General features: G+C 50.8%; 1 protein-coding gene across 4 annotated transcripts; it reads right to left on the bottom strand.

Moving 5' to 3' along the window:
• Window position 1: 1 nt before the first annotated feature.
• On the bottom strand, window positions 2-24516 carry btbd7 (BTB (POZ) domain containing 7). 4 transcript variants are annotated; one of them, XM_030356653.1, is made up of 11 exons: window positions 24202-24516; window positions 18401-18636; window positions 15167-16315; window positions 7534-7742; window positions 6583-6658; window positions 5979-6139; window positions 5295-5438; window positions 4717-4906; window positions 4150-4328; window positions 3446-3850; window positions 2-3329 (listed from the first exon to the last, which is right to left on the bottom strand). In XM_030356653.1, exons 2-11 carry the CDS (start codon window positions 18480-18482, stop codon window positions 2553-2555), a joined length of 3372 nt encoding a protein of 1123 aa, XP_030212513.1. In that variant the 5' UTR covers window positions 18483-18636; window positions 24202-24516; the 3' UTR covers window positions 2-2552. The 4 variants fall into 4 exon arrangements, with proteins under 4 accessions (XP_030212513.1, XP_030212514.1, XP_030212516.1 ...); XM_030356654.1 differs by having other exon boundaries at window positions 24325-24507; XM_030356656.1 differs by lacking the exon at window positions 24202-24516 and adding an exon at window positions 23860-23971.
• Between the last annotated feature and the right edge of the window lie 15 nt (window positions 24517-24531).

The raw sequence follows: 24531 nt of genomic DNA, 5'->3' as shown, positions 1-24531 counted from the left end.
CTCCATTATAACAAACCAGTTTATTTTTGAGGATGCCAGGATTGACCACTGTTAAGCACCTTTTGGGAGGTGACAGTAGAAAAATAGATTCAGTGAAACTAAATGCAACTTGGTACATCAATCTAAAAAAAGGTGTATTTGTATACCACACAAGTACGGGGGTACCTGTTTTTTTTTTTTTATAAATTCAACACAAGCAGTCACACATGGTCATGGTGGTTCTGTTTCAAAAGAAAGGTGCTAAATGATAAAACTGTACAGAGAAGGAGCTACATGTGTTTAAAGAACTACTTGACGCAGGCTGGTTGAGCTGGTAGAAAAGGCTTGCATAGACATCAAAGTCACTTCTCCATTTAGAAGCCCAGCAGCGGCCGGGGGAAGGCACTGACCTCTACAGCGAAGAACAGAACAAAACCTCTTCTCGAGGGACCGCCGTCCTGGAAAGGAAAACACTGCCCGATGCGAACATGGGGAAGAATCTGGAGTTTTGCATTTTTTCCCCATGATGCAAGCTGAATGGAAAAATGATCTTCCCTCGCCCCCCCCCCCTCATACATGGCCAATTCACAACCACTAAGCATAGAACTACTAATCCTCAGACCCCTTTTCTGACTCCTGGTACTCAGACACCACGGAAGAAAAATAACATTCACCTAGAAAACGAAAACACGGTAATCCACACCATCTACAATATTGAACATGGGCCCTAGAATGTGTAACATTCAACAAGACAAAGGATTCTGGGACAAGATGGTTAATGATTTATACCACCCATTCATGGTGAGGATTCAGGGACGTAGACAGGGTGTACAAGGTGCCTTCCACTACAGTACAAACACCAACTTTCAACCACTAAAATGTGACGGACAATTAACAATCAAAATGTGATGGGACTTAAATCGATTATTTACAATATCAACGGTGCATGGAAAAAAAATACAGTCAGCCAACTTTCAGACAGCATTCACACACGCTTGTTTACACATCACTATAGAACTTTTTGTTCCTTCTAGCTCACCGTACATGGGTTGCTCCAACAGTGCAATGCCGCTCCCGTCTCATAGGTTGTGCGTAGTAAAATAAAGTATTTGATAGGCTCTTTTTTTTCACGCTAAATGTATGCACTCACCAGTTTCTTTTGCTACAGTTATGGTATGTTTAACAGCATTTCCCCTGGATGTGAAGGTCCAGACTTGGCCATGAGGTGGCGGTATTGAGGGCTACTATTTACATAAATTGGTTGGTGAATCCCACACCTCCATTGCAGAAGAATCGTCAAGCGTCTGTGTTCATAGTGAACAGAATAACCGCATCAGAAGGAGGGGGGGGGGGGGGGGGGGATGACATCATACTTAGGATAAAATAAAAATGCTTAAACTCAATAAGCCAAGCATTGATTAAGGCTTTGGATTTGATCGTTGAATGCTTTTTTCAAACCAGGGAGCGGAAGACCAGGGCCGTTAGGGCTGGTTCCCCTATGGTTCACCTCTCTCGGAGCCTAATGCTGATATGCACATACAGACCTGACTACATGGGAGGGTACAGTACAGAGATTGTTCAAACACCTGCGCGTACAAAAAACAGTTTGTGTATACGGAAACATCCACACCTGTTCTGCTAAAACAACAACCCCCACGCCCAAACACCGCCGTGCATCAAGTTGCCATGGTACCCTCAAATACTCCACTGGGCCTAGTGATGAACTTGGCGATAAGACCCCCATGCCCCTTTCCCTCTGCAGAGCCCCGTCTCTCTGCTGGGGAAGAAGCAGACTTAGTCAGAGCGGGTCGCCATCACAACGCAGAGAGACATCTGCCAAGAGCCGCGCTCTGCCTGTTGACCTACTTCCTGGCCCATCCGAATCCTGCCTCACATGACCGAGGCCCTGCCAATAGCGTGCTGGCAGCCCCTGGCCCAGGGAGGGGGGCCTCGATCTCAGGTGAGTTGCCATAGGGATGCTAAAGGAGGAAATGTAAATACTCATCTGGGAGGAAGTAATGCGTGACGACATATTTAATCCCGATGCCATCTCTGTGCGGGACTGTGCCGTTTGACGAGCTTGCTTAAGATAAAACTTGGATAGTCAGCTTGTATTTGTACTTGGGGATTCAACAGTAGGATCTCTAGTCAACAAGTCGGTCCGTTCGGGAGCTGAGTTAATGGTTTGGCTAACCTTTACCTTCAGAAATAGACTGGCTACACTAATCCATCTGTTGGGACACAGCACCCCGCTCCAGACTCACAGGATCAGGTGGGCTGTGGTCAGATCCATTCCACCAAGTGGCAGAGGAGCTTGACCCCCGCAGACCGTGAGGAGGAAAGCACAAGCTGTGCACAAGGGCAGGCCAGAAGGATGCAACCTATAAATAGCTAAATGAACAACAAGCCTTTTCCCTTTCCTCTCAAACCGCTCACACACACACATGCACACACAGGTTAGTGCTTTGCCATCCGTTACAAAAAAAACAAACACAGGGGGGCAACCCCCGCCCCCTTCCCTCCCAAAAACAAATGAGCTTGGTGACGCTTCAACCCCGGTCCCTCCACTGGGGTTAAAGTGCGGACTTCTTGTAAGGGTAGTCAGGCTTGCTGGGTGACCTGCGGTCTCTGACGGCCTCCTCGCTCACACTGTTCCTGTGAGGCTGCTGGAGGTGGCCCCCCGAGCCCGACGAGTCCCCGGTGACCCCCAGCTCCTCGGGGGCGTCCCGGGGGGCCGCGTGCCGGTCCTCATAGCCGTCCAGGTTCCCGCTGGGAGAGCGCAGGTGGCCCAGGCCGTGAGTCAGGTCCGTCTCGTTGGACCGGCCCCGGGGCATGTGTCCGACGCGAGGCTGGGGCCCGGAGGGGCTGGCCAGGGCCCCGTCCTTCCGCTGGGAGCCCAGACCCAGGACGTCCAGCCTGAGGGGGTCCTGGCCCCCCCGGCCCCCCGACGGGTGGCCCTGTTGGGTCTGAGAGTCGGAGAGATAGGAGGGCGGGAAGGAGCCCTGGGGGTTACAGCTGTGGCTGTAGAGGTCCGGCCCGCTGAAGGAGGGCAGGGAGGTCGGCGTGGCGGGTCGGCAGGAGAAGTCGTAGAGGTCAGGGAACTCGGCCTGCGCCTCCAGCTTGGGTTCGGGGGCGTGCCGCTTGCAGGAGTGGCCGTGCCCGGGGCCGTGGGCGTGGCCCAGGCGGGCGGAGGGGCAGGGTCCGTGGGGCATGTGGTGGCCCGCGGGGCCCATGGGACTGTGGGGACCCTCCCTCTCCATGTCCGCCATGTGCTGCTCCCTCAGGGACATGACGGAGACGCCCAGGGCGATGTCAGGCATGAACTCCCTCATCACAGGCTCCATGCCCATCTGCAGGGAGACACAAACACACGCTCAGTACAGCGACCCGCCCGCTCCCCCCCCCGAGCTGACCCCGGCCCCGGTTCCCTGGTGCCCTGACACAAGTGCGACGGGGAAACACTCACCGCCTGCTGCTCTGAGACCAGCGCCCGGCCCATGGCCTGGGGCTTGGCGCAGTCGGGGGGCTGGGGGCGGGGCACCGAGGCGTACTCGGCGCTGCCGTGCTTGCCGGCCGCGTGGCGCTGGTGCAGGGTGCGGTTACAGGGGTAGGAGAAGGATCGGGTGGGGGTGGGCACGGGCACGCGGGGACGCCAGGCCGCCTTGAGCTGGGCCTGGCCGGGGGTGGCGGGCGGGTGGTACGGGGGCGGCGGAGGAGGCAGGGGAGGGTGGAAGCTGGCCAGCCCCTCCAGCTCGGTGAACATGCTGTCCATGGCCGGGCTGCTGTTTACCCGACAACGACCCACCTGGCGGAGGGCCAGGATCGGACTCTCGTCTCCGAACCGCTCGTCGGGGAAGAACTTGTACGGGTTCTGGGGGGGGGGAATACAGGAAAACAAAGAAAAGATGTTGGTTCTCTTACGACGAATAGAGGAGATCGAGATGATGGTTCTCTTACGATGACAGCAATTTAATAGTCAATTCACTTACTGTCTACAGTTATTTTTTTTAGTACTAGGTCATTTTGATTTATAATCTAGTTATAAGAATACATTTGTATTCTTATAGTTAAAAGTGAGCATCCATGTATTTCCGATACTGGTATCGGAACATCTCTACTCATGCAAGCCCTGAGGGGCCTGTAGGCTGGCCTGCGTCTCATCTCCCCTACCTGCAGCAGCTCCGTGGCTCCGTCAGCGAGGCCAAACTCCCGCAGCACGCGGAGCTGCAGCTCGTAGCTGACGGTGGCCCCCTCGCCACAGTTCAGGGCGTAGGCCCTCTGGACCTGCTCCGTGTGCCGCAGCTCCTGCAGCCTGCGGATCATATCCTTCACCACGGACAGCCGGGGCACTGAGGGGAACACACACACACACACACACACACACACACACACACACACACACACACACACACACACACACACACACACACACACACACACACACACACACACACACACACACACACACACACACACACACACACACACACACACACACGAGGTCAACTCACTGCAGGCATCACAGTGAGACAGTCATTAGATGGAACCGCTCTCGTAACACCCCCCTGTAAATGGATGTGTATTGAATGAAAAGGGTGTGTCGATAGTTATCCTCGTCATTTATACATGGGTCCAGGTTCATTTTGAGCCCTTCAGAAAGCCGGCTGATTGCTAATGCATGAGGACGGAGCGGGGGCTGAGCGCCGCTGCCGTTCACACACTCCTAATCACCCCTACCTGGGATCTCATTGGCCACCACGGTGGGCGCGGCCGTCGGGTTGCCCGCCATTGGCTGGTGGTTGATCATGTGACAGCACTGCGGCACGGCATTGTTGACCATGTAGAGCGTGTCGGGGACGTTGGACATGCGGACCAGACGCAGGCGCACCAGGTCCGTCTGCTCCACCATCATCTCGTCCAGGACGGACTGCGGACGGACGGGACAGAGGAAGAGTTACGACAGTTACTCAACGTGATGCCTGCAGTGCGACCTCCTGTGTTTGCATTGACCACCTGTGTGTATGCGTGCATGTGCGTGTGTGCACATTCAGTACCCAGGCCCGATCACATGACTGACACCAATCACCCGGCCCTCTGCCAGGTGATTGGTCGCTTGCGACACCGATAATATGCCAAACGTCTACACAGGGCCGATGCATCATCCTGCCGCTTGTAAATTACGAAGCAGACTTGTGAATTTATGAATGGTAGTAATAACTCTGCCATGGCCTCTGCGGGGAACGGCCATTAGCTTGCATAACGCTAGCGCACCGCTTCCCGCCTCGCAGCGTGAATCACAGGTGAACCAGGCTCACCTTGGCCTCCTCCACGTAGGGCGAGAACAGGCGGGGGCGCAGGTAGATGCCCGAGTTCTTCTGGCGCAACCACGAGTGGGCCTTGCCCCCCTCAGCGGTGGGCAGCATGTCGGAGGGAGGGGTGCTGATGAGACCCCTTTTGAGCTGGGGGCAGAGGAGAAGGGGGAGGTCAAGTCTCTATTCAGGAAGGTCCTCTCTAACCTCATTATAATATTATACAATTATAAATATTACTTTGAGCAGGTGTGGAAACAGCAGGTTTGAGATCTAATACACAATTTTCCAGACTCCAGGTATTTTGGTAAAACGCAAACACTATTGTACTGTGACCCATATAAAGATTCATGGCCATGCATGGAGGCTATTGGTAGCAGCAGCCCCCCCCCCCACTCAAAAGGACAGTTAAAGTTGCTTTAGCTCAGATTTAACAGCTATTTAAATGTATTTATGTCTACCATCCGTCAGCTGTAAGTATGGCTGCGCCTGCCTCTGTGTGTAGGCCGCTCCCGGCTCACTTCTGACCAATCAGAGCATCTCTTTCCTGATGGGTCAGAATGACAGGAAGGAGAGGTTTTTGGCTCTTAACCTCTCTCTGTTCCGCTTTCTCTCTTCACTAGTGTTCTGATCTTTAACAGACAGTTAAGAGGAGAGTTAGAGAGAGGCCGAGGCCGGGTGGGTACCCACCGCGTCAGACAGGACGTCGCTGCTGGCCGGCAGGATGTGCTCCGTCCTGACGAAGGGCAGCAGCGGCGAGAGGATCTCCTTCAGCTCCTCCACGTCCAGGTCCCTCCTCTTCACGCCCCGCTTGTTCACGCTGTGGGCCGTTCCGCTGAGCAGGTTGGGCTCTGGGTGAACCCGAAACACAACGGCGTCACCCATCCGCTGATACCTTCTTACATCCGACAACAACAAAGTACAATCTGGGGAATGCTTCCAATCTCTGTCTTCGGTGTTGGGAAGGCGTCGCCCGTACATCTGGTACAGACGTCGAGTTAAACGTGCACCCCGACACGTTTACAACAGGTGCTGCAGGACCCGGGAACAAACGCTTTGAAGGTGTGTCTGCTAGCCGCCTTCAGGGGAACGGAAGGCATCCTTTTATTGGGGCTTTTAAGTGTATTTGGAGGCTCTGGTAACAGGGTAATTTTCTTAAAGCCTTTAGGGCTGTGCGTGTGTGTGCATGTAAGTTTGTGTGTGTGTGTGTGCGTGCGTGCATGTGTGTGGGGGTGGCGGTTTGGGTGAGGGTGTGGGGGTGCTCAGGGGGTAATTATAGCATGTATTATCTTACCCCTGTCTGCCATCCTCTTAATAAGCTGCTGCTCGCCCCACTTAACAACGTACTTGAGAATGTCCTGTTCGCTCGCCTGTGAATGAGACCAGGATAGACAGAGAGAGACAGAGAGAGGGAGAGACAGAGACGGAGACAGAGGGAGAGAGAGTGAGCGAGAGACAGATGGAGTGAGACAGAGAGACAGAGAGAGTAGGAGAGAAAGAGGCAGAGACACAGAGCGAGAGACAGAGCGAGAAAAATAGAAAAGGTAGAGATATAGATATATATATAAAAATGAGGAGGAGCATTTATGAGGACAAGGTTAGACAGGAGCGGGTCAAGCACAAGCGGTGGGATGAGGCTAGTGCGTGAGGCTAGTGCGTGATGCTCTGTGTTCTGCAGCAGGCCCGGGCAGTGGGAGGATTACTTTGTCTGCTCTGATTACAGCGCATCACCTCAGCCGTCCTGAGTGATGGCCGTGGAAGCAGCCAGGGCAGATGAACGCTCAGATCCACTTAGGATCCTGAAGTCTACTCCTTCAGAGGACCGTCCCTCAACACACGGCACACCAAGGGTGCGAGTGCGCGTGCACGTGCGCATGTGCGTGTTTGCCTGTGCATGCGTGTCTCCTTTTATGTGTGTGTCTCAGCGTGTTTGTGTATGTTTGCCTGTGCATGCACGTCACCTTGTTAGGTGTGTTTGTGTTTCTACGTGTGTCTGCTGTATGTGTGTGTATGTTTGTCTGCATGTGCGTGTGTGTCAGCTTGTATTTGTGTGTGTTTTTCTGCCTGTGCATGCGTGTTTGCTTGCATTCGTGTGCATGTGTGGGTGCGTGTGCGTCTGCCTGTGATTGTGTCTGCTTGTGTGTGTGTGTGTGTGTGTGTGTGTGTGTGTGTGTGTGTGTGTGTAGCATGTCAAGCCGCTCGCTAGCAGCAGAAGAGCATATTTGAATGTTATGCTAGCTCCTACCTGCAGGTAGTCGGACTGGATGGCGCCGAGCAGGTGCTCCTTGCTGAGGTCGTACAGGACGTCGGACGAGACCACGTGGCTGAACTCCTCACAGAGGAAGTGCAGGGCCTGCCGGTGTACCCACTTGGAGCCGTAGGGCTGGGAGCTCCACTTCAGGATGGGCACCAGGGAGTCCAGCGCCAGGCTCTCCACCACGATGTCCTCACAGCCTGGGAGACAGAGGCACAGAGAGGGTCCCGTCAAGCCACCACACCCCTTTGCAGGAACCCCCTCCGTGTGGGTTTGATCTCACCATGTGGGCCCATCCACACGAGGGCTGAGCAGTACCTGATGGCTACCATTTAAAGTCCAGACTATACAAAACCAAAACCATAAACTGAGAGCTCCAATATGTCGACTTGGGGTGAGAGTCGTTACTCAGCCTGGGCCACGCCCTTCTGGCGGCAGTCTGTCCAGGAATCAAAGCACATACCAGAACAGCAGGCCGTGGTTTAGCTCCCCAGCAGGCCGGGCCCACAGAAATGCCTTTGATACCTACATATGTTTTGAGTCGACGTTTCCCTCGCTCAGACACAGTAAACACAGCGGAAGAAGGAAATGTGGCCTCAAATCTCGAGAACGGCGGTCTGTGTGTGTGTGAATGGAAGACAATACGCTGGTGTGGGCATATCAGACACACTTTGAAAAGACCCTGTGGTAAATGGTAAATGGACTGCATTTATATACCGCATTTAAAACCAGTGGCCACTCAAAGCCCTTTACAATATATTATTGCCTGACATTCACACATCGACGGCGGAGTCAACCATGCCGACCATGTCGACGGCAAGCTCGTCGGGAGCAGTTGGGGTGAGGTGACTTGCTCAGGGACACCACGACATTCAGCTAGGGGGAGCCGGGGATCAAACTAGCAACCTGCCGGTGAGAAGCCAACCCGCTCTACCTCCTGAGCCACATGCCGCCCTGTAAAGAGGCGAATCTGACCTCACACCAGTCTACAGTGGAACCTTGAGTAGAGATCAGCGCGTGTGAGCCGGGGTCTTTGAATGCGTCTGGACAAAACGAGCCACGGGGTTGAACACACATTGAGCAGAACCACCCCGGTCAGTAAATGACCGCCGCCCTGGGGGGCTCCTTTCCCCTCCGTAGCGCTGCGATATCTCTAAACGGAAGCAGACGCTAATGGAGACGCGCGTCTAGCCGGGCCGCCGTCCAACAGCCAGCGCCACTTTGAACCGACGCCCGGCCAGCATCACCAGCGCCGCTTTGTTCTGTCCGTCAGCTGCGAGCTGCGAGCGGGGAAGCCAGTGGCGCAGTCCCCCCGAGGGACCCCCGTATCTCAGAGCAGGAGATCTGCGCCCCACGTTCACACGTCACTCTGAACAGGCACTCCGGGCGGAGAGTGGCGACTGCTATGGCTCTCGAGATTCCTTTCAGGTGGCTCCCCTTTCCCTGCCTACGTTCGAGTACATGCATGTCGTCCACAGTCATACATGTATGCAGTGTGATGTACGTATAGACATGTAGCCGTGTGCAAGGGTAGGAGGCAGACATGGGGGACTCGAGTCACATGACTTGACTCGAGTCAGACTCGAGTCGCAAATTTGAGGACTTGAGACTTGCTTGACTAACACTGATAAAAGACTCGACTTGACTTTGACTTGGTCTTCATGACTTGAGACTTGACTTAGACTTGAGACAGATGACTCGAAATGACTTTTCTAAAGTTAGATTATAGATTTGCGATACGCCAGCAGATTTTGAAAAGACGCAACTCAAATGGTCCTACCCCCTCTCCTTCAACGCTGACTCTGACTCCACCCATTCCAAGTACATGGACGCGCAATCACACAAGAGCGCGAACACAGATGCGCGAGAGTGGGCCAGGGCAGGCTAGCTAGGTTGGAGTTTAGGGTTGTATTCTAGCGCTAGGTCCAAATGTGGATTAGCTAGTAAACTAGCTCCAGTAGCTACCGCAGGATAACAACAAACAGAAGCTTGCTCTGGGTCACGAGCTTTGAGTACGTGCACGAAGAGGTCACGCGCGGGGGGAGGGGGAGTGCAGTACGACCGTTTAATTGACGTACTTACTGTCCAATGCCACTCTGTGTTTCTGAAAATCATTGGCTGGAGTTTTTCGAGCCCTGCCCGTTCCACAGATGATTAAATTGTTTAATTTTCATGTCAGTAGGCTACTTCTAACTCAGTGGTTTTAAGTGTCTTTTTGTTCAAGGCGGAGGTACGAGTTATAGCAGTCCCTGCATCAAGTGCACCTGTTGAACGTGTGTTCAGCCATGGTGGGGTGATAATGTGACCGCATCATTCAGAACTCAGTGACAAAGTACTGTCAAATTATTTTTTTTGCAAATGCAATGCATTGTAAGTCGATGTATGTTGCGAGGCAGCAAGATTGCTACCAGCTTTCAGGCTTGTGTATTACTATTTCCCCTTCCTACAGTATGTGTATGTGATATTACTTTTGAAATATTCATTTTTTTCATGTCTGATGCCATGTGTTGCAAATAATATTCTACAACATGTAGGGAGATTGAGTGATTGACTTGAACTGTTGTCGTATACAGCTACCTAGAGGTTCTATTTGATTCTGTTCATAGGTTGGAGGTAATGATCATAAAAAACATTTTCAAACTATGCACATAATGGTTTTGGAATGTTTTGAATAGTTTGAGGTATTGTTATTGTTAAGACATTGTTATTGTTAATGTTGAAATAAAATGAACCACTCTCTTTACCGATTTTTAAATGTGGAAACTGGGTTAGATCATCAGATTTTTGTATGACTTGACTTGTGACTTGCTTGACCTGAGCAATGACTTGACTTGTGACTTGCTTGATTCTCACCACAGTGACTTGGGACTTGCTTGAGACTTGAAGGTTATGACTTGAGACTTGCTTGTGACTTGCACATGAATGACTTACCCCCACCTCTGGTAGGAGGAAACGCACCGCATTTACTTATGTATTCAGATATGTATTTTGCATTTAATGACCGGCCCCAGAAATGCAGAGCAGACCCCTGCAGTGTTGTAAGCGCAGCCTTGTTAGGGAGACGGTGATGAAGTGGAAGTGGACTCGGGCGTTTTGCCTCGCGTTAATCTCACTACTAACAGATCGGGAAAAGTGGACTGGATGTCTGTTCACTCTCGCGCCAGCTTTTTGGTTCTACCGAGTCTGTACTCTACTGGAGGCAGGGGCAAACACGTACACACCAGTGGCACATGAAAGCAGACGAAACCTCTGCTCCCAGTGAGCCCATTAGAACGCACGTTTCCATTCAGGCTCTAAAGTGTAAGTGTACCCCCTGTTTCAGCTGGAATCCGAAGACAACGAGATTAGAAAAATGCTTAAGAAGGAGGAGGCCCGTTTTATCTCCATGGTTACAACCCACACAAACTTTGTGATGCTATTATTTTAAGCTAGTGGCCTCATTGTGTAACCACGTTGTCATGAGCGAGTTTGGGTGCGAGTTTGTGTATGAATTGTGCCACATCGTGGCGCACACACACACACACACACACACACACCCCCCTCCCCCATATCTCTCCAGGGTGTACATCACATTTACACTGACATGAATATCAACACAGCGACGGAAATGGAGGAGCCCATTGTACACACAGAACAAGAAGAAAAGGAGAGGCCGCTGTTCCAGCTCGCACGTTCTGCCCCGCTGTTATTATTTGGAGCTCTGTGTTTATGGAACCTGCGGTTTCCAAAAGACCCTTAAAACATCAGCCGCACTCGGGGACCAGTAAACACTGTTGTGGTCGTGGATCGCGGCCCACCGCTCCAAGAGACGCAGGCTTTGACCCCGCACGGCAGGGGGGGGGCAACCGGAGGGGGCCGGGGTGCGACAGAGAGAGAAAGCGTGCCTAATGTCTCTGAGCAACATTCCTGGGGGGCAAAAGAGTCCGTCCACAAACAAAGGAAATGACTCGTCTGGAGGGAAGAGGCTGAAGTGACTCGTCTCCTTGTCATTTTCCTTCCTACGAGCGTGTGAGCGCGAGACCCAAACACACACCATGTGGGCTTCATGGAGACACACACATACTCGGCATCAGGTACACTCGAGTGAAAACAAACATCAGATGGTCGGCCGATGTGAGTGAGAACCTGCTGCTGATGTCTGAGTCACGGCGAGGCGTTGAGAGACTGAGAGCCGGCACCATTACACTTCTTTATGACTAAGTGGGAGGGGTGCTGGTAAGACTGACGAATCCTTCCCTGCAGCCCGGACGTACGCCTCCTGAGTTAGCTCAGCAAGCGTGGGCCGGATCCCCTGGGAGTCAGTACACGCTCCAGGGGGGACGGACCTTGAGGGGAACAGTACACACTCCAGGGGGGACGGACCATGAGGGAGCCAGTACACTCTCCAGGGGGGACAGACCCACGGCCGGTCATACACTCCAGAGGGGCCGGATCCTAGGCCGGTCAGTACACGCTGGGGGGGCCCTGACCCTGAACGAAACCCCTCGTCCGTGTTCCCTCGGTCTACGCTGTGCGGCCTCCCTGCGTCGGGACGGTTGAATCATGGAGAGACACTGGCCGCAGCTCAGACTACATTCCACCTCGAGGTTTCATGGGAACTGATTAGAGCTGCAGCCCTTCTGTGGGAAAGGAAGAAGCGGGGGATAAAAATACACTGGAGAAGGGGCTAGTCAACGAGGGCGGGGGGGGGGGGGATGGGAGGAAGGAGGAAACGCTGGATGTGTGTGTGGGAGGGAGAGGGGGACGGGACGGTGGGGGAGGAGATGACAGCATCCGTCTGGTCGCCTCCCGTTCAGAGGCTGCCTGGCTGACCCCGAGAGAGACGCTACGGGATAGGGGTTAGGAGGTGGTCTACTACCAGCTGTGGACATGTGTTTTAGATAGTTGGTGGGTGTGCTTAGCGTGATTCAGATCATTGTGGGGTATAAAAAGGGGCAATTTGTTTCTGAACCTCGAGTGATGCACTCAAAAAATTAACCCTATTCCCAGTATGTGAAGCCTATTCCCAGTATGTGAAGCCTATGCCCAGTATGTGAACCCTATTCCCAGTATATGAACCCTATGCCCAGTATGTGAACCCTATGCCCAGTATGTGAACCCTATGCCCAGTATGTGAACCCTATGCCCAGCATGTGAACCCTATGCCCAGCATGTGAACCCTATGCCCAGTATGTGAACCCTATGCCCAGTATGTGAACCCTATGCCCAGTATGTGAACCCTGTGCCCAGTATGTGAACCCTGTGCCCAGTATGTGAACCCTATGCCCAGTATGTGAACCCTATGCCCAGTATGGGCACATAGGAGGAACCTTGGGGCCAGACAGGCGGTTCTAGAAAGGCGTGCCGTCTGTGGTCAGCAGCTACTGGCACGCTTCCTGTTCCGATAGGATGCTTATTGTTGTGGTCTCTGCTTGATAGGGATCACATGTTCGTTGGAGGAAGGAACAAGAGACATCTCCACCGGACATTGCTCTGTAAGCCATGATCTAATCTCTCTGGAAGTACGTCGAGAAGAACCAAGGCCTCATCGTGTTTTTGAGGACTGAATGAAAACGTTGGATTTGATTGTGGAAGGCACTGTGAGCCAAGTCGACGTTTTTGGCTAACTTCCTGTCTGTTTTCGCATTTAGCATTCCCAGCCTTCCTCCCAATGTCAACACATGAAAGAGGGTCTTGCATGACTCCCGTTTCTGTTTTTCCCTTGGTGTTTTTTGTAGCGTACGCCATTAATGGGAGCACTGGAATTGTTCCCTTTGCCTATTTCGCATTCGCAAGTCAACACTGAAATCAGCCTTGAATGCGCAGAATGTTCTCTCTCCTGATTGGATGGAGAGGGAACGGGATACGTCAACCGATATTCTGTTTAATGCACAGCAGAGGGACACGGAGAGCAACGTTACTGACCAAACACTCTAGATCAACAATGGCTGTCGGAATATACAGCTATTTAACCATTATTTTAACAAATGTTATACTTTAATACTACAACAGAGCAGAGGAGTTAGTATGACCTTTGTAGGACCTGTGTGATGGAAGTTCCCCTCATTTCCATCACATTGGTCTCCGCTCGTACAACATATTCACCTCCGATCCACACTGCTGTTTATGACCCGAGGAGTCATAAACAACGATCCAGTCTGATGGATTTACTGCTGATAAAACCTTGGCTTGGCTGATCAGTGTATTTGCACATTGCACACAAAAACCAATCCAAGCAGAATAAGGGAAGTGAAAGAGATTAGACGAATACCCCCATAAACACAGAGAGATTTAATTCCACTAAAGCCACAATTGTTTTAGGAGAATCGTGATTACTAAAACCATGTTCTGGCCCGTGTTCATGTTAAGGCAGGTTTGTTTTGGCTTGAGAACATGTCGACTGCTGCTCCTCACAGCTGGCTCCGAGGAGAGTCTTTCTCAAAGTATTTTCTTAGTGGTGCCACAGTAATATTATGAGTAATAGGAGAATTAACGTCTGGCCTGGCCATGCTTAAACATCAAAACGCACCCGCCAGACATCTCCTTAAGGGGGGAAATCTGACCATTGACTGAATCATGTAAACACTTTAATGAAATTATCTGCCCTAAAATGATTATTTCCAGTAATCTAGTGTGCCATCTAGTTGGCTCACTGAGACACACACTTCCAGCACTCAAAGTGCGTTGTGTTCAGCCCTCGTTGTGTTCTGTAATATTCTGCACAGCAAAACACTGACAATCCAAAACAGATTTTATCAGGGAGTGGCAGAGCAAGTGATTGTATTAGTCTGCACAAATCTAATGGATGAATGTGAGGAGGGAGGGTGTCGATTCGGTCAGAGTTTGCATGGTGTGTAATGCATTCAGACCGACATTGTGAAGCAGTTTGGAAATATTATCACGTTGGTACTATTGACTCACCATCTAATGAGAATATCAATGACGACGGTGAACGCTTGGGATAGAAACATAGATCCTCCACATTAAAGCTAATATATAGTAACATTTATAGTATAGACTATACACTTTGTTCCCTCGAGTACGAAATTCACAATAAATGCTATATTTCCCTTAAATGAACGACCTTAACTTAAATTACAGTTGAAGGCCATCATGCTTGAATAAAGTATAGATGAACCAAACATGAATAATAGGATAAAAGCTCTGATGTCAGCTGGAGTATCGCCTTCAGTGGCTCTCTGGGGAACTCTGACTTGTTTTCCCCTGCACCATAAAGGAATCCAAAGAGTGGAATGTGTCTCCGTTGTGCGAGAGATGCATTTTTCATTGCATTCAACTGTTTTCAAGCAGACACCATGTCTCACACCATCACTAACTGCCTTGCTTACTTCTTGGAAAAATGACTAATTCCAAGTTACGAGTTAATGGAAATGTGCGACCGGTTCCAAGTAAAACATCCTCAACACCAAAGCCCAATGCCAACCGTGTATTAAAGCCCAATGCCAACCGTGCATTAAAGCCCAATCTCGTGTGTGTGTGTGTGTGTGTGTGTGTGTGTGTGTGTGTGTGTGTGTGTGTGTGTGTGTGTGTGTGTGTGTGTGTGTGTGTGTGTGTGTGTGTGTGTGTGTGTGTGTGTGTGTGTGTGTGTGTGTGTGTGTGTGTGTCCCGAGCTAGAGGGTCTCACCTTGAGCCAGCATGCTGAACTCCAGGAACAGCGCTATGTGGTACAGCTCCATGGCCTCCTCGGTCCGCGTGCTGGCCCCCCGGCCGCCGGCCACCAGGGCCTGCACCTCCCCCAGGCTGCCCGCCGACGGGCTGCCCCGCAGCACCAGCCCCAGCTCCACCGCGTCCGTGTACATGCAGTGCAGGATCACCCGCACGTACTTGCGCGGGATGATGGACTCGTCCAGCACGATGCGCGTGGGCGTCTGCAGCGTGCGCTCCGTCATCTCCTCCCCGGTGCGGATGCGCCGCTGCAGGAGGTTCCGGAAGAAGGGCGAGCGCGCCGACAGCACCGCCTTGTGGGCCCGCAGGTCCTCGTCGGGGCCGCCGGGGGCCGCACCGCAGCCCGGCCCCCCCCCGACCGAGGCCACGGCGCCGGCGGGGAGCCGCTCGCCGCAGCCCTCCGCCATCTCGAAGTCCGAGGAGAAGCTGAGCAGGGCGTCGTAGTAGCACATGTAGTCGAACAGGCCCCGCATGTCCGCCTCCAGGGAGTTGGGCGTGCCGAACTCCTCGCTCAGCTGCACCAGCACGTCCACGTTCTGCAGCCGGGCGTCCTCGGCGCCCGACACGCCGAACTCCCCCGTGTAGAGGTAGTGCAGCAGGGCCGAGAACATGGGCACGTCGATGCCCGCCGTCTCGATGTCCATGAGCACCTCGGCGCCGTAGCCGGGCGACGACGACAGCAGGGACTTGAAGAAGGGGCAGCGGGCGGCCAGCACGGCGCGGTGGGCCGGGAAGCAGGTGTCCTGGAAGATGAGGTCCACGTCGGTGCAGTACTTGTGCTGGTAGAGCGCGGCCAGGTTCCGCTGCAGGCTGGGCGCCTCGGCCCGCGCCAGGCTGGCCTGGAAGCTCAGCTCCTTGAGGGCGGCCGTGCCCTCGTACTCCTCCACCAGGGCGTTGGCGTCGCGGACGTCCCAGCCCGACAGGAGCTCGCGCATCTGCCGCGCGTGGTCGGCCGAGCGGCTGGACTTCCGGCGCTTGATGAAGCGCCTCTTGAGCGTGGCGAGGCCCAGGCTCTTCTTCTTGCGGTCGGCGGGCCGCTCGTGGCCGTGGTCCAGGCTGTACAGCTTGGACTCCCAGCCATAGCCCTGCTGGGAATAGGACGAGGTACCTGCGACACACACACGCACACACATCCCCAGAGTCACACACTTAGATTACATTACGTAACACTGTTGGATTTTTTCATATTTTGCAATCAATTAGTCAATTATGCTTAAATTATTCAACAGAAAGTAAACAGACATCCCATGCAGATCTTCATAATTAAATAAGTGCATCCATTTTCAAGGATACACGAGTTGGACTTCTGCTAGCCGGGAATACAATTATAATCTTAACACACCTAAAATTGGATGAGTGTTTAGTCTAGAGCGCATGTCTTGCCGAGCCCTGTGGGGGGGGCGGGCCCTGCCAGGCTAAACACACGCTTGCCTCATACTAGGAGAGAGGCAGTGCGAGGGATCCTGCTGTCATTCGGTTTGCAGGAAGTACAGCATGCTAGCACCCTTGTAGCAAGATAAGCTCCCACAGGCCTATCGTTCTGTTTTGCATTGTGCTTCTCTTTGCTCTGAGCTGTGGCTAACTCTGGTCTTAAAGCGGCCCACTCGTTTTGCCTAAGTAACAGTATTCTTTGGCATAGGAGAGAGCGGGGACTTCGAAGTCAGAGGAAGCCCTGCCCACTAGATCCTCTCATTTGGCTGCTTTTCCTGAGCATCAATCACCGTGACCCACATAGTAATCATTCTAATACTGTGAATCATCTTCAGCTTGGGCCAGTTTGGCCAAGCAACTCCTCAGCTAAGAGCAAACCTCAAAGGTCTCTGTGGCTGCAGAAATAATCTGTTTTCATCTCCCGGGCTTTCAGCTTTTAACTACAAGTCTACAAAAAGGAAGAGAGATGAAATTGGACTTTGAGCATTATTGTAGGAGCCAGGTTTTCTTGTTAAATAGGGGCTGACTCATATCCACGTATGCTTCTAAGGCGCTTATGTCCAGATTTCTTGGCATGGAGGAACGGTTGCACAAGGTCAGCTTGGCTTTCAGAGAGGACAGAGGAGTAGGAAGTAAGGAGCTAAGGGCTGCTTGATGTGACCGGGAAAACAACAAAGAATACAGCAGCCATGATGGAATGGAGGAACACAACCTTCAAATAAATATTTAGTTCAGAAATATCATTGGCTGGGTTTAACACGTCTGCCCAAACAAAAAACAAACAAACATGTTTGGAGCTGGAGTGAAAGCATGAAAAACAAGTGATGTCATTTTCTGCAGTCAGGCCGAGTTATATTTTATATATGTAAATGAAACCCGATGTATCCGAGCGTTGTTTCAAATGTTGGTGCTATCTCCTTGGGCGACGACGTCAGACGTCAAATTCTATCGAGCTAATTGCGATTATTCATAACTCCATCTGCTACTACAACGTTCGCCCCTGTAGCAGTGTCGCTGCCGGCCCATGTGTCTCCAGCATCATTAGTAGTTGTCACAGTAACATCTTAATCTGGTGCTGCTGAAAGGGCCAGTGTGGCCGTTCTGAGACTCCCGCAGAGTGCCTCGCTCCAAAGAGAAAAACAGCTAAACAGAAACACTGGTGCATCATTTGAATAACGGCGTCTTGACACGCAGGGAAGGGAAACGGACGGTAATGAAGTCGTGTTGCACGCTGTTCACTTCTGGTCTACAGCCTTGGCCTACACAAGCTAACGCTAGCATTATGCAGGGAGGAAAAAATGTCAAGGGCCAAATTTGGCACCATTTTTTGGCAGCCCTGCACTAAATCCGGACACATTTTTATTTTGCATGCAGCCATTCAGAAGGTGCCCTGCCATCAATAACAGTGCAGGCCTACAGTAGCCCTAATGAATGAGGGATGGATGCGGGTTTGTCTGAACGGGGAGTAAACATACATACTGGATGCATTATGAGCACATCCGTGTGAGAAGGGCCAGAGTAAACAATCAGACAAAATGCAGAGAGCCCCCAGTCAATAAACCAAAGGGTGAAAGTGACTTTATATTTTATAAAGTCACTTGACTTTATATATTTTATAAAGACAAGGGGAAACCGAGTCCCGCCTAAGTTGACATTTCGTCAACAGTCTTTCATCAACTAATTGAAAAGCTAGAATCCAGTTAATGTTGACACGGGCCACGGGTTCCCCCAACGAACCGTCACGTCAGTAGTCAGAACCCACCTATAAAGGTCTGCTGGGGCGGGGCGTTGCCCCCGATGCGAGGGGAGCTCGAGTGTGGATAGCTGGATCCATTGGCCCCCATCCTCACGTTCTCTTCACTTGCGGTGCGGGGGTCGCCCCTCCTGCTGCGTCATTCTGCCCGGGCTGCTTGCTCCTCGGTCCTCAGCTGTCGGCGGACAGGCTCCGCCCCTGGTCCTCCGACGAGTCCTCAACACTTAGCGCCTGGCTGGCCATCCCTGATGGCAAGAAACGGGAAGAGAGCGGTCATGACATGTTTAATTAACTAAGTGTTGTTGTTTATTTTTCGTAGAATTGCTCCGATACGAGTATCAGAAATTCCTCCGATACTGCTTAAAACGCAGTATCAAGTATCGCTACCACGCAAGTCTATGTGCCGATCCGATACCGTCACGTGACTTTTACTACACAGACAAAGAACATCAAAAACACTTGCAGTGTTATGCTGCATTCTTTAACTGTTGTAGGTGGAAAGTCAGAATGAGACACGAGACAGGAAAACAAATCTATTATTATAATGAATGATTGTTAATAGACTATACATTGCCGGTATCGGTAATAGGAGCAAGTGCTGTTAGAAGTTGCAGTTGTATATACTTGGTATCGGACGAAACTCAAGTTCAGTAATCAGAAAGGAAAAGAATTGTATTGGAACATCTCTAGCTTTGTGTGTTTTACGTTGCCCAGTTCCCAGGAGTACGGATGTGACAATAGAACACTGGATTTGAAATGAATGGGCAGCGGTGGGCGGATTAGAAACCAAACATGAGGGGATCCGTCATCACCACCACTAACACCACCAACACCATTTCACTCGCATTGATTTTGCGCACGAGACATTAATCATAAGCCACTGTGACACATTAACAGGCCTTAAAAAACCGAGAAACACAGTCAACAGAGCTCCTTTTGTGTGGCCCTCATCCTGAAAAGTGTGTGTTTAGCCTCCGACACTGGTCCACGGTGGCTTCAATTAACAGACACTCCCTCTGCCCGGCCCTCAGGAAACACCGACTGGCAGGCAACAACAAATCTAATGCAGATGTACGCCGACGGCAGTGAGGGGGAGAGCGAGAGCAAAGGAACGACCCAGCAAAACCCACTCTGCCTCCCTGATTTTCCGGCCCGCCTCCAAGCCTCCGACGCAGCTCTTTCCCTCTGCGTCCTGACCTCCCGGTTTACCCTGACACCCACTGTGCCCTTGCCAGCTCAGCGGCTCTGAACCTGCTATGTTCAGACACTGTGTGGTGCTGCTTATTTCAGTACTGAACATAAGCAGTTTTGTGCTTCTTCGCATGAATAAAGGGAACGCAGTGAAAGACTCGGCTGTTGTCCAAGGCCGAACAATATGTTGTACAGGCCTGTACTTTTATTGCAAGACAAAATCACTGCAATATTTTTAAATCACGATCGCCAATGTCTGTTATCAGAAAAGAACATGAGATGCGTATTTGGACAACTCTATGTACTCGTTTGTAATGCACAGGATGAGTGTGAAATTAATTGTAGCTCGGCTAGGACAGAACATGCTCAGATAAAACTAAATTGACCAAAACTGTTGAAAATCCAATGGCAGACTACGCACTGCAATCTGATTAAACCCCAATCCAAAAGGCCTTTCCTTTCACACAAACCTCAAGCCAGGTGACACATTTGAAGACCAATCTCAACAGAATCACGGACATCAAAAATGAATGTGTTCCAAAAACCCAAACCTGATGTTTACATGCAGGCTGTGTTAAGACATCGCCGGGCCCTGCGCTGATGCTCAGCCTGGGAGGCTGGACGGAGAACCTCTCCTGTGATCGCCTATCTGCTCTGTCTCAGACCTGTGTTTCTTGTAAGTAGACATCATAAATCTGTGTGTCTACCAGCCGTACACCAGCACTATAAGCACCCTCCCAAGGGTTCCATTGGAAAACCACAGCCTCTTACAGCCTGCACATCATTAGTCCATCACACACACACACACACACACACACACACACACACACACACACACACACACTTGGTTAATCTTTACTTTATTAAACTGATACCAACATGAGGCTATTTTAACAGAGGGATTGGACTGAACCAATTGAGAAGCAGGATTTGAACATCTCTGGAAGTAAAAACACCATCCCATGAGGTGGAGTATTCTATCCTGGGAAGAAGGGAAAGGCTTGGGTCAATAAAGGACCAAACAGAATAGGAGGAAGCCATAGAATCGTAAATCAGTAAAAGAATTCAGATAACTGGCACAAAGAACAACTGATTTTTAGCACATTGAAATAAGGGGAAGCAAGTTTAGCTTCAGCTGCGGTGCATAATTTCAGAAAGCATAATCTAGGATAGTAATTTCCTTCTGACCCGAGTGCTAGCAGCCTGCCTAATAAGACACATCCGGGATAAGCTCTGAGAGACCTTTTCTGTTGGCTGAAATGAGAGCGTGCTGGCCTGCTGGGGTCAGGGGTGAGAGGGGAGGAGTGGACCTCCAGACCGGGAGGGCGAGTTCAGGCCGGCTGGACTATGTGCTGTTAATGAGGGGTGACAGGAGAAAGGGCTACATGTCTCCACACGGCCCGCCCCCCACACATCTCCCTTGCACACACACACACACACACACACACACACACACACACACACACACACACACACACACACACACACACACACACACACACACACACACACACACACACACACACACACACACACACACACACACACACCTAGAGTCCTGGCCTTACCTCATTGGGTCGGATCATTGTATTTAAATCAGCCTCTGGCGGAGGTTCGACAGGCAGGGCTCCGGTCTGTGCAGCACATTACCATACAAAAGCGCTTGGCACAGGAACAGGGGCCGATGTATTATTCAAATGACAGTCAAGTAACTTTATCAATCATTTATATGGATTTCTTCATCACCGGCAGCGAGGAGGGAACAGGCAAGCAACCTGGGTCTCCTTCCACATCCATGTCCATAAACCCAAAGCCCTACCCGAACCCCATAACCCACCATCAGCATGGCTTCCAGTACCTGGGCCTGCACCCTGGCAGCACGGCGGAGGAAAGGCTTAGAGAACCCAGTAGAACAATAATGAAGGGAGCAATCAATATGGGGGGACTTGCAGAAACCATCTGAATTCAAAACAAGCACCTAGAAAATAAACCTTTGGATTCTGCACCGTTTTAACTACCGTTTTTACTATCAAGGTGACACGCATCAATCACTTATGAAAAAAAAAAAAGAGAAAGAAAAAACCTGTCCTCATAACTATGGCTTCTTTCCTGTACAAAGACATATTGTCATTGGCCACAAAAACCCCTCTGTGCTCCAATTGCTCCTGGCCTACTAAACATGCCCTGAATGAAATGATGAAATCCCCCTTCCTCCACCAGCCAGCCTGTTTGGGACAGTGACACAGCACCTTATCTGTTCAGGAATAGCAAACACCATGCTGGTGTCCCAATATGTGCCAGCCTGAACAAGCAGCAAAGCATAAATACGAGACCAATAATTAACACTTTTCATCTAAAACAACACTAAACAGAGCTTCTTTACTGCTGGAGCCAATACAAATATCAAAAGACCAGACTGTATTTCTAAAACGTATTATTAATGGCCACCGTAATACAATTTGAGAGTTATTAGCCAATCATCCCATGTTAACGACATTACCCATTCATTAACAATACCACAAGCATTAATCAATTATTAAAGACGGCTCCCATCTGATACAACAGTGGCAGGCTAAAGCTAACAACTCTCCCCTGGTTTCTGCTCTTGGAGAATAACTGTGAGCCAAACAAGAATACAATTCATTGTCGGCCGTTATGACAATTTCCTGCAACCGAATGCCTTTTATGTTGATAACAAGATGTGCTGGAAGGTTTGGAAAGCAGAACATTCTGAGAGTGACCTCTATAATATTGACTCGTCTGCATGGCCACAGAGGGCATAACGACTGGAATACGAGCAGCCCAGTCCCCGACAAAACACAATCAATCAGCCCCTCTAAAATAACAATGATGTCAACATTCGTCCGGGCAGATAACGGGAGATAAAGCTCTGGTCGCACAGATTGCTTACCTCTGCTCGGCTACAGCCAATCAGGCCAATCGGTTCAAAAGTGTATCCGGCCTTTCAACTGATTAGGGACTCTTGTGAGGAGAGCTAACAGGAAACTAACTGGAAGAATAGCCTAGAAAACACAGCAACACACTGAAGCGACAACGGCAACAAAAGTGTGAATGTCACTATGATGACTCATAGAGCGAGAGAGCCTCTAGATTAAGGATGTGTGTCACTGTCAACCAAGCTGGGATCATGGTGCTGCGTATGACTTCTGTTTCTAACAAACAAGGGACCCGGCCAGTTGTTGATGATACACTCAGACAAATGTGTTAAATGCCTTAATCAGGTGCTGGAGGTCAAAGTTAAAACAAGCCCTGTACAGAGGAATTATTCACAATGAAAACCCCATTTAAAATAAATCAGCATGACAGCTGAATGACACCACCACTTAGAAAAGCATGGTCATCGTTTTATTTGGCCCTCAGAATTCTCCTCCGCCCAGCTGACCGGTGTACACACAGAGCAATCATGGTCAAAGTCCAAGCCAGGTACTCGAGGGCAGGTACTTACAAACATGAAGGCACATGCACAACAGCACACACACACACACACACACACACACACACACACACACACACACACACACACACACACACACACACACACACACACACACACACACACTCTTGAGTATGGCGCTGCTGTTGCAATAATGACACATGATTACGTCGTAGTATTGCACAATAAAAATAGGCTTTGGTGGTGGTGGTGGGGGGGGCGTAGTAAACAATCAGCAGCTCTGATCTAAAACGACGTCAATAAAACCCTCACGTAAGAGGAAAGATGGGTCAAGAGGAGAACCGCTGGAGCAGCATGCTAATCCCACATAGAACCCCTACATATCAGCGGAGCCATAACATTGAAGGGGCACGCCATACGACCCCCAATCCCTGGAAGGAACCTACCTAAAGACGTATCTCGGTTTACAGTGAACATCCTCAGTACCAGGCGTCAGAGACACACCACAATGTGGTTCACCCCATCGCGAAAGACAATGATTTATTTTAACCCGTTTGGTAAGTAACGGGGACTAGTCTGTCCTATGGCCTGGTTATCTCGTTGTTGGACGGGGAGATCCACCGGACGTCGTGTTAAAAGCAGAACAGAAGACCTCTCCCGGTGTGGTGATAGAATGTAAAACGACACGCTACTCTGTGGCAGCGACCAGGTTAGCTGCTAGGACTGTAGCACTGTTCCCCACAACACACACATCCACATTAAAACAGTGTATATGTAACACTGCCTGTTGGTTTTAATAGACTCAGACGTGATGTGCAGTAGGTCTGATCGCTAAAATTAAATACACACAACACACACGTACCACATAACGGATACGCGCAGAGAAGAGTTGATCGCGTCCCTATTGTCTCCGGCTACTTGCGTCGCTGGGTTATTATTCCACAGTGGTGACCTCGATTAAAGTGTTCAAAGAAAACCACCAGGTTGAACGCCTGCTTTGACGGATGTGGAACACACACGGTTAGCCCGGAGATGTAGCAGAGCCATGGTGCTCGTAAGGTATTCACACACAGCTCTGTAATTAGTAGCATAGTCTCAACAGGCTAGCTATCTGTGGTGTCGCTCCACCGGAGCAACGCGACGCAGGCGATTCGCTCCAGTACATAACATAACTGTGGGAAAGTAGACTTTCGTCCATATTTACCGTAGATGTGAGGGTCTTAAATCCATTATTTTGGTTCTTATCCCGTTAGCTTTGACAGTGCTCACGGTTCACACGACTCAAGTTGTCCCTGGCAGAAAGAAAAAAAATATCTTAGCTCAACACCTTCTTTTTCCAACTCGGATCATTACGAACGGGTCGACGTCCACCGCCACCGCGGACTAGTTCTCGGCTTTCAGATCCAGTTTCGTTGACTTTCTGGCCGATTTTCCGTATTTTCAAAGTAATTCCCGATAAGCCGTGTGATTGTGATTCGGTGTGGTCTCCAGCTCGGCTGGATGTTATGGCCTGTTCCAGAGCTGAACGGTGACG

Source organism: Gadus morhua, chromosome 5 (genome assembly GCF_902167405.1).
Source record: "Gadus morhua chromosome 5, gadMor3.0, whole genome shotgun sequence".
NCBI lineage: Eukaryota > Metazoa > Chordata > Actinopteri > Gadiformes > Gadidae > Gadus > Gadus morhua.
This window is presented reverse-complemented; position numbering and strand designations above follow the sequence as displayed.